The sequence below is a fragment of the Hylobates moloch genome, unplaced genomic scaffold (assembly GCF_009828535.3).
Source record: "Hylobates moloch isolate HMO894 unplaced genomic scaffold, HMol_V3 SCAFFOLD_9, whole genome shotgun sequence".
Taxonomy (NCBI): domain Eukaryota; kingdom Metazoa; phylum Chordata; class Mammalia; order Primates; family Hylobatidae; genus Hylobates; species Hylobates moloch.
The window spans coordinates 999,957-1,010,443 of NW_026652284.1; the positions used below are offsets into that span (position 1 = coordinate 999,957).

Consider the following 10,487-nt stretch of genomic DNA (forward strand, 5'->3'; position numbering starts at 1 on the left):
TCAAGATCCTGCCTTGATTCATTGGATCTGTGCAAGATTAGCAAATGTTTACCCTAATTTTAGACTCACTCCTAAAAACTCACTCTTGGGAGCTCTGTATGGAATGGGGACCCTCTTCTTCTGGTATTATGTTTTCAAAAAACTTATCCAAGAAGGAAAATTAGATCAAACGTTTAACATCTCATATCAAATCTGGCAATGACGACTGTGTGCGCTCTTGCTTAAACGGTCTATCAATCTTTTTTTTTTTTTCTTTTTAAGTATTGTGGACTGGGTGCAGTGACTCACGCCTGTAATCCTGGCACTTTGGCCGGGCGCGGTGGCTCACGCCTGTAATCCCAGGACTTTGGGAGGCCGAGGCGGGCGGATCACGAGGTCAGGAGATCGAGACCATCCTGGCTAACACGGTGAAACCCCGTCTCTACTAAAAATACAAAAAATTAGCCGGGCGAGGTGGCAGGCGCCTGTAGTCCCAGCTACGCGGGAGGCTGAGGCAGGAGAATGGCGTGAACCCCGGGGGGCGGAGGCTGCAGTGAGCCGAGATCGCGCCACTGCACTCCAGCCTGGGTGAAAGAGAGAGACTCTGTCTCAAAAAAAAAAAAAAAAATCCTGGCACTTTGGAAGGCCAAGGCAGGCAGATCACGTGAGGTCAGTTCGAGACCAGCCTGGCCAACACGGCAAAACCCTGTCTCTACGCAAAATACAAAAATTAGCCAGGCATGGTGGCACATGCCTGTAATCCCAGCTGCTCAGGAGGCTGGGACAGGAGAATCACTTAAACACGGGAGGCAGAGTGAGCCAAGGCCATGCCATGGTGAGTGATGACAGAAAAGCTGTATAATGACTACTGCATGGAATGAAGTTGTTGGCACTTGAAATTGGCCATATCCAGCCTGGGCAACATGGCGAGACCCTGTCTCCTCAAAAAATACAAAAATTAGCTGGGCGTAGTGGCTCACACCTGTAGTACCAGCTACTCAGGAGACTGAGGTGGGAGGATCACTTGAGCCCAGGAGTTGAAGACCAGCCTGCAACATAGTGAGGCCCCATCTCTACAAAAAATTAAAAAGGCCAGGCATGGTGGCTCACGCCTGTAATCCCAGCACTTTGGGAGGCCGAGGCGGGCACATCACGAGGTCAGGAGATCGTAGCCATCCTGGCTAACACGGTGAAACCCTGTCTCTGCTAAAAATACAAAAAAAAATTAGCCGGGTGTGGTGGCAGGTGCCTGTAATCCCAGCTACTCGGGAGGCTGAGGCAGGAGAATGGCGTGAACCCAGGAGGCATAGCCTGCAGTGAACCAAGATTGTGCCACTGCACTCCAGCCTGGGTGACAGAGCAAGACTCCGTCTCAAAAAAAAGAAAAAAATAAATAAAAACAAATTAGCCAGGCGTGGAGGTGTGAGCTTGTGGTCTCAGCTACTTGGGAGGCTGAGGTGAGAGATCGCTTGAGCCCAGATCACACCACTGCACTCCAGCCTGGGCGACAGAGACAATAAAATATAATTGGCCCGGCTGGGTGGAGTGGCTCACGCCTGTAATCCCAGCACTCTGGGAGACTGAGGTGGGCAGATCACCTGAGGTCAGGAGTTCGAGACCAGCCTGGCCAACGTGGTGACACCCCATCTCTAATAAAAACACAAAAGTTAGCCGGGCGTGGTGGTGGGCGCCTGTAATCCCAGCTACTTCGGAGGCTGAGGCAGGAGAACTGCTTGAACCTGGGAGGTGGAGGTTGCAGTGAGCCAAAATCGCACCACTGCAGTCCAGCCTAGGCAACAGAGCGAGACTCTGACTCAGATAAATAAAATTGTCCATGAAAGATTTACACCCCAAAAATTGAAATGCAAGGGCCTACCCTTTTTTCAGAGGTGCTAGTTAAAATGCTCACCAGTGCTCCATGCACAGGGCTTCCCAGGAGACAGGCACCCTCACAAGGCTAAGGGAACAGGAGCAGTGCGTCTGGCTCTAGATGCAGCTCAGTCCTACTCCACCCCGGGCACGGGCACCACTGTGAGCTGTCCCGGATGGTAGGGCCTGCACCCCTTGCTGATGGCAAAATGGCCTCTCTGCCAGGTGTGTCCTCTCAGGGTCAGGGTGCCCTGGGCTGTGACACTTCAGCCAGGCCACCACCAGCGAAGCCAGCCCAGCAGCTCCATGACACAGTAGCTGCTCTGTGGGTGCCCTGCCCAGTGAGGAACTTGGGGTGCACCCCATGCGGGGCCCCAGCCCTGCCTGTGCCCAGTCCCCCCATTCACGCAGCTGCCCGTGGAGCCGTGAAGGTGCTGGCAGGATGGAAGCAGCCCCCAGGGGCTGGGCCTGAGGAGGTGGGGCAGGGCATCCGCGGGATGACAGTGGTGCGTGCCCCTCCTTCCTTTGGTCCCCGTAGAGGGCAAATCTCAAGGAGGGGACGGTGGCCTTGTGGATGCTGGGCAGCCCCCCAATGCCTGCCTCCCCTGGGAAGATGAGATACGGGGCAAGACCTGCAGTCGCCCCAAGTGCCAGGGCGACCTTGAGGGCTGCCAGGGAGGTGCCCACCTACCACACCAGACGCCTCCCCGTGTGGGTTCCTCCTGCAGGTACTCCCAGGGCTGGAGTGACCCCTGGGCCTGGCCTTGCTGCAGGCAGGGGAGAGCCATGGATTCTGTGGCACGGGGGAGCCCCCGGTCTGGTGGGCAAGGACCCCTACCCTCAGGTCAACACTCCTGGATCGAGGCCAGGACCTGACCCACTTGGGAGCAGAGGCCGAACCCACCCCCACCTTGTGGCTGGAGACCCTCACTTTCCGGATGCTGAACCAGGCTCCAGTTGCCAGAGCTCCAGGGTACCCATGCCAGGAGCTGGCGCCGTGCCCCTTGCTGTGTCCCTAGGCAGAAATGAGCCTGTGGGGCCCCGCAGCTAGCGTGGACCCTCAAAGGACCTGGGGCAGACCCTCACTTTGGCCCACCCATCTGGTTTTCTCCGGAAGGGGTTCTGGAAAGCCTCAGGCAGTAGAGGCGCCCTGCGTGGAAGCTGGGCACTGCCAGAGCTGTGGGACTGGAGGCTCTGGGAACAATGGGCCCTGTCTGTGTCCTCTGGGGAGTGTCCCACACACGTTTCTCCACCTTGGCACAGCTGATGCCTGGAACTGTCCTGTGCACTCAGCGTACTGGGCAGCATCCCTAGGGGTACTTGGCACAGCTGATGCCTGGAACTGTCCTGTGCACTCAGCGTACCGGGCAGCGTCCCTGGGGTACTACTGTGGCCCAACAGCATGTCCCTGAGCTCTCAGACCCCCGCCGTGTCCCCCTAGCCTGAGTCCCCTGAGCTGCCATCAGTTTCCTCCAGATGGTAGCCCAGAAGCTGAGACGCAGGCAGCATGGAGTCGCAGGGACAGGCTACCCTGATGCCTGCAGTTCCCCTCTTGGCAGCCTTGCAGGGCCAGTCATCTCGTGGACGGGCAGGAACGACCCTTCACACAGGGCAGGGCGGGTCAGTGCTTTGGACGTCTCTGCAGCGGTGACTGTAAGGAGATGCCCATCATGCTGGGGCTCCTGGGGAACCACTGGAGGCAGCCACCATGTGCCCTCTCCTAAGCCAGCCAGTCTCCAGCTGGGGACCACCAGGGATCCCCTGGTCCCATCGGCACACTGCAGCAGGGAGACGAGAGACCTGCAGGACGGTCTTCCTGGTCCAGACAGAATGAAGCAAAGAAATCTGAAGGAAGGGGCAGATGGCCAGGAAAGTGATCCCTGGGGGCCCTCATTGCACACTGGTATAAGCCATCCCCCCAGTGCCTTGACAGTTTACAAAGTCTATGGCAACGACCCAGACGTTACCACCCCTTTTGCAGAAAGTCCTGGTAACTCACCCCTTAATTTAATGTAAGTAAACGTGCATATAAATACAGCTGCCAACAGCTCTCAAGTGCAGCTCTGGGCCCACTGTCTACGCATTATCCCTGCCCCATAAGAACCAGCTCCAGTTCAATAAAAGGAATGCTGCGGGCAGGTGCGGTTGCTCACGCCTGAATTCCCAGCACAGGCCGAAGTGGGTGGATCACCTGAGGTCAGGAATTCAAGACCAGCCTGGCCAACATGGTGAAACCCCATCTCTACTAAAAATACCAAAATTAGCCAGGCATGGTGGCAGACGCCTGTAATCCCAGCTACTCGGGAGGCTGAGGGAGGAGAATCACTTGAACCCAGGAGGAGGAGGTTGCAATCAGCTGAGATTGCGGCACTGCACTCCAGCCCAGGCAACAGAGCAAGACTGTTGGATTGCTGTGGGCCAGGTGCGGTAGTGGACACCCTCAATGTCCACCAGCAAGAGGGTGGGTGAGGAGGGAGGACTGCTTGAGCCTGGGAGACAGAGGCTGCAGTGAACTGTGATTGTGCCACTGCACTCCAGCCTGGGTAACAAGTCAGACTCCATCTCCGATTAAAAAAAAGAAAAAAAAAAAAAAAAGATTGCTGTCTACCACCACCTGCATTCTTCCCTGGGTGAAGACAAGAACCCTCATGGGCTAAGCCCTAATTTGGGGGCTTGCTGGCCATGGATCATCCAGTGGTCATGAAGGGACAAAGATAGCAAGGAGGCCGGGCATGGTGGCTCACGCCTGTAATGCCAGCACTTTGGGAGGCTGAGGCGGAAGGATCACGAGGTCAGGAGACGGAGACCATCCTGGCTAACACAGCGAAACCCTGTCTCTACTGAAAATACAAAAAATTAGCTGGGCATGGTGGCGGATGCCTGTAGTCCCAGCTACTCTGGAGTGCCACTGCACTCCAGCCTGGATGGTAAGAGTGAGACTGTCTCAGAAATAAAGTAAAATGGCTGACAAAAATAAATTGGGGTTAGAGGAGAATCAACCAAGAGAAGGGGTGAGAAGGATGTGGTTCTGTCCAGGGTGGCCAAGCAATGGGGTATCCAAATCCACTGCTTGGCTGCCGTGAGGGAACAGGCCCTTGGACCTGGGACCTGGTCGGAGCATGGATCTCACAGGTGGCGGCGGTGCTGTGGCTGTCGCCCACTGCTCGGCTCCACCACAGGCCAGGAAAGAGGATGGTTCTGAAAAGAGCCTCTGGTTCATGTGGCAGCGCTGATCGCCCACCGTGGCACGTCTCGCCGTCTCATGTTACCTCCACTGCCAGTCGCCTCCATCTCCCATCTCCCTGCCTCTTGCTCACCCCCTTGCTCTCTTTTTGTTGTTTTTTTTTTTTTTTTGAGATGGAGTCTCGCTCTGTTGCCCAGGCTGGAGTGCAGTGGCGCAATCTCGGCTCACTGCAAGCTCCGCCTTCTGGGTTCAAGCGATTCTCCTGCCTCAGCCTCCTGAGTAGCTGGGACTACAGGCATGAGCCACCACACCTGGCTAATTTTTGTATTTTTAGTAGAGACATGGTTTCACCGCATTGGCCAGGATGGTCTCCATCTCCTGACCTTGTGATCTGCCCACCTTGGCCTCCCACAGTGTTGGGATTACAGGCATGAGCTACTGCACCTGGTCTCAAACTCCTGAGCTCAAGCAATCCACCCACCTTAGCCTCCCACAGTGCTGGGATTACAGGTGTGAGCCACCGTGCCCAGCCCATTTTATTTTCTGTCCTGAAATGTATGCTTAATTCATGGTTTTTGTTCTCACTCCCCAGTAACTGTATTAGGGCAACTGTTTAAGGCAGGACACTTGGCTGTGAGAGGTCCTGTTGTGTTGACTCTGGGATGCCAGAGTCACGTTCTGTCGCCCCAGCTTGGCCTTTGTGATACACTGTTGGCTGCCTTCCACCTGCTCTGGGGTTTTTGGCATTTGGTGTGTGGACCCTCATTGGCCAACACTTGGGAACCCCAGGGTTTTGGCATTTCGTGTTATTGGTCACCCTCTGGATGGCCCAGGGTTTTGGCACTGACATTTCTTCCAAGATTGCAGGTTGGAGGCCCACCCTAGCAGAATCTTGGTCTTGCCTTTTCTTGCTTACTGCCCTAAAACCTAAAATTATAGCTTTTGATAACAGCCTTTACTTTTTTGAGATGGAGTCTTGCTCTGTCGCCACACTGGAGTGCAATGGCGCAATCTCGGCTCACTGCAATCTCTGCCTCCCGGGTTCAAGTGATTCTCCTGCCTCAGCCTCCTGAGTAGCTGGGATTACAGGGACACAGCACCACACTCAGCTAATTTTTGTATTTTTAGTAGAGACGGTGTTTCACTGTGTTGGCCAGGATGGTTTTGATCTGCTGACTTCGTGATCCACCTGCCTCAGCCTTCCACAGTGCTGGGATTACAGACGTGAGCCACCGCACCCGGCCTCCCACCATGCTGGGATTACAGGCATGAACAGCTGCGCCTGGGCCAGCTTTACCCTTCTTATAGTCACTTTATGCTTTCCCTTCTACACTTTGCTTAGAAGCACTTCTTGTGATCAGGTGCTGTGGCTCACACCTGTGATTCCAATGCTTTGGGAGGTCGAGGCAGGGAGACTGCTTGAGCTCAGGAATTCGAGACCAACCTGGACAACATAGCAAGACCCCGTCTCTACACAAAAAAATAGAAAAACTAGCTGGGTGTGGTGGCACATTCCTGTAGTCCCAGCTACTCAGGAGGCTGAGGTGGGTGGATCGCTTGAGCCCAGGGTGAGGTTACAGTGAGCTGAGCCGTGACTGCACCACTGCACTCCAACCTGGGCACCAGAGCAAGACCCAGGCTCCAAAAAAAAAAGCAGGGCCAGGAGCGGTGGCTCACACCTGTAATCCCAGCACTTTGGGAGGCTGAGGTTGGCGGATCACAAGGTCAGGAGTTCGAGACTAGCCTGGCCAATGTAGTCAAACCTGTCTCTATTAAAAATACAAAAAAAATCAGCCAGGCACTTGTAGTCCCAGCTACTCAGGAGGCTGAGATGGGAGAATCACTTGAACTCGGGAGGCAGAGGTTGCAGTGAGCCAAGATTGCGCCACTGCACCCCAGCCTGGGCAACAGGGCAAGACTCTGTCTCCAAAAAAAAAAAAAGAGAGAGAGAGAGAGAAAAGTACCTCTTTTGTTATTGTATTCCATTCACGGACAAATGCTTCTAATCCACTTTTGTGCCACCCAAATTCACATCTCTCTGCAGAAAGTGGGGATCTGAAAGGGACGACAAGTGAAGCCTCTTGCTGCCCTCCTGCCGCCTTGGCGGGCATCCCAGATGCGTCTTGGGCTATTGGGACAAATTCAAATTTGGCTTTAAAGAAACTCTTTTTTGAGACAGAATTTGGCTCTGTTGCCCAGGCTGGAGTGCAATGGCATGATCTTGGCTCACTGCAAGCTCTGCCTCCCAGTTCAAGTGATCCTCCTGCCTCCGCCTCCCGAGTTGCTGGGACTACAGGAGCCCGTCACCACGCCTGGCTTATTTCTTTGTATTTTTAGTAGAGATGGGGTTTCGCCATGTTGGCCAGGCTGGTCTCAGACTCCAGATCTCAAGTGATCCACCTGCATCAGCCTCCCAAAGTACAGGGATTACAAGCATGAGCCACCACGCCCAGTCTCCCACAGTGCTGGGATTACAGGCATGAGCCACCACGCCCAGCCAAAACTCATTTTCTACTGCAACACCATTTGGGCCCAATGCAAATTGGGAGAACATAAAATCTGGCCTTAAATGGTTCTTTATGTCATAATAATATTTTATAATTATTCAGTAAAAAAGAAAGCAAATGGAGAGTGGTCTCTTGGGTAGAGGCGTGTATGGCCCTTTACTGGTTCTCTTACTTCCAGGCACAGGAAGCTAGGGGGCCCCTTATAGCTGCTCTCCCTGGAAGGATACCCTCCCTGGAGTCTCCTCAGTTCCCCAATTTTGAGGTGGGGGGGTCCCACCAGCTCTCTAATGCAGGATTCCATCAAAAAAGTCATCAGGCACAACTCCCCGTTATCCCACTAGCCCCGGCCTATATGCCCCACTGCCCTAGTAAGTCCAAACCGTACCACCAGGAGTGGGGCCCCCTAGTCCCCAAAAACAAGCCTGTGTCCACGGTAAGAGGCAGCTGATGACAGTGGGGGGCACTCGGAGTGCAGGTGCCACCCCCATGGGGTGACCCTCCAAGTGTCCTGCTTCCAGCTGCCTCTCACGCCCACAGATGTCATGGGTTACAAACCAGTCTCCCTCAGGAATGAGAGCACTTTGGAATCATTCTGTGTTTCCAAAACTTCCCTCCTATGGCCCTGCAGGAAGAAGCCTGTCATCCTGATGGGCAGAGGACTCAGGCCCCTCGCAAGCCTTCTGCAGAAGGGCAGGCACACAGGATAGGATGCAAAATCCAAAACTTTAGTAGAGCAGGGAGCAAGGAGCCCGAGAGTGGGCCCACTGGCTGTGCACACGCCTGGACACTTTCACAAGCACACAGAACAACCACCTACCACGTCCATAACGCTCCAGATGTCCTGAGTGGAGAGAGTTGTGTTTATTCACCATGTCATACGCGCATATAGAGAACCTCTATTTAGGAGCTGGTGGCCTGCACTCAGCACTGCACAGATAAAAATATATGACTTTCAACACAGATCCAAATACCCTCACATTTTAAAAGTCAGGATTCCCTACACAAGTTTTAAGCTGACAGGATTCAAGTTCTGAGTTTTCATATATAGCTTTAACTTGTATTAAACACGTTTATTTACAACGTGGAGAGAGAATAAGGGGCAGTTAAGGCCATTTTCTCCTGTGAAACACTGCAAAATATGTACATAAGTACAACCTAATATAGGCAAAGGTTCTAAATATCATCTTTCTTGGCTTCACGTAATTATCAGTCGGGGAGTGGAGAGCGGCTGCTGATAGCACCAGGCCACGCCAGGCCATGCCAGGCCACGCCAACAAGGGCGTGTGCATTCACTTTTTCATTGAGCTGCCCTCAGAGCTGCTGCTGAGCTGGGCCCTGCACCGGCCCAGGTGTGCACTACACCCCAGACCGGTCTGAAGCATGTGTCACCGGTCCCTCAGTTCCATTTCCAAATCCACCAAGGTCCAGTCAACATACATTTCCAATAAGAATCCTGCTCTAGGGCCACTTGCGCTGAGAGCACACCGGGGGGTCAAAGGGCAGCCACCGGGGGTCAAAGGGCAGCCACCAGGTACCCCCCAGGGAAGGGCCTGCAGCCGCCAGTCACTGCAACCCCACCTCACCTCCGATGCCTGCTGTGCCCAGGGTGGTCCCGCTCATAGCGACGGCCTGTGCGTTCATATGACCTCGAGCGCTCCCGTCGCTGATCTCTGTAGTAATGACTTTTCTTCTTGTATTTTCCTGGATTATCCACCCGCTCCCGTGACCTGCTTCGAGAACGGGAAGAACTCCGGCTCCGAGACTTGTGTGGCTTCTGGGGGTACTTGCAGTCCTTGGACTTCCGGGAGCCCCGAATCTCAGAGCCTTTGTAGGGAGCGCTGCGGGGGGCCTGTCTCGGTGGGGAGTCACTCCGGCTCCGGGAGCGGCTCTGCGACTTGGACCCACCAGATGTGGAGCCGCTGTCACTTTTCCTGGGAGGAAGAACAGCACCACCACACGTGTGACCATCTGGCCCGGCCAGGCCCCACACACCCACAGGAGCTCAGACAAGACACACAAGCTCCAGGTTTAGAGAAACAAGAAACCACCTCAGGGTGAGAATGATTACCCCGAGGGACAGCCCCACCCCGGTATCGGCCTCCTGGATGCGCCCCGAGGCACACACCTCCTCTTAGGAGATGCTGATCGGGATGGGGACCTCGAGTAGCTCTGCTCACGGCTCCGGCTCCGACTTCGACTCTCTCGCCCCTTTGGCAAGCTGTGAACAGGACAGGAGCCAGTTACAGAGCAGAAGTCCCTCCAGCCAACCCCGACAGCCACCTGGGCAGCCCTGGGGTCTTACCCGTTCACGGGGCTGTCCGCCTTGGCTTTTTTGCTGCCCTCCAGCCTCCTCTTGGTGTTCTTCACAGACAGTGGCGAAGGCTTGCTCCCTTTACCTTCTTTGGGGGATTCCACTAGAATCAGAACAAGAGGTTAAAAGCCAACCACAAAAAACTCTCCCAACAAGAAACAAGTTCGTAGAGCAAGGTAAGGCCCCTCTACAGGTCGAACAGCCACGCAAGCAGACTGTAACTTCCAGCTCCCAGCCTGGGACCCAGAACTTACAGACATGACAGAAATATAGATGGGGCCGGACGCGGGGGCTCACGCCTGTAAGCCTAGTACTTTAGGAGGCCAAGGTGGGCGGATCACGAAGTCAATAGATCGAGACCATCCTGGCCAACATGGTGAAACCCCATCTCTACTGACAATACAAAAATTAGCTGGGCTTGGTGGCCCACGCCTGTAGTCCCAGCTACTCCAGAGGCTGAAGCAGGAGAATTGCTTGAACCCGGGAGGGGGAGGTTACAGTGAGCCGAGATCACACCACAGTGCTCACCTGGCAACAGAGTGAGACTCCATCTCAAGAAAAACAAAACAAAAAAACCCCAAAACATATAAACGTGTGTGTGTGTGTATATATATATATATATATACATACACCACAC

The 10,487-nt window shown here is 54.3% G+C and overlaps 1 protein-coding gene across 4 annotated transcripts in view; it reads right to left on the minus strand.

Annotated features, from left to right (window-relative positions):
- Positions 1 to 762: 762 nt before the first annotated feature.
- The window catches only part of CCNL2 (cyclin L2), a 20,388-nt gene continuing 10,663 nt past the window's right edge, over positions 763 to 10,487 (minus strand). For 2 of the 4 annotated variants that reach the window (XM_032758597.2, XM_032758599.2), the window contains 3 exons: positions 9,842 to 9,953; positions 9,665 to 9,757; positions 8,568 to 9,470 (listed from right to left, as the gene is read on the minus strand). In XM_032758597.2, the coding sequence (XP_032614488.1) occupies positions 9,119 to 9,470; positions 9,665 to 9,757; positions 9,842 to 9,953 (557 nt within the window). In that variant the 3' untranslated portion in view covers positions 8,568 to 9,118. Of the gene's footprint in view, positions 3,665 to 6,873; positions 8,467 to 8,567; positions 9,471 to 9,664; positions 9,758 to 9,841; positions 9,954 to 10,487 lie in introns of those variants that run through there. The other 2 variants (XR_009214824.1, XM_032758596.2) reach the window with 2 other exon arrangements.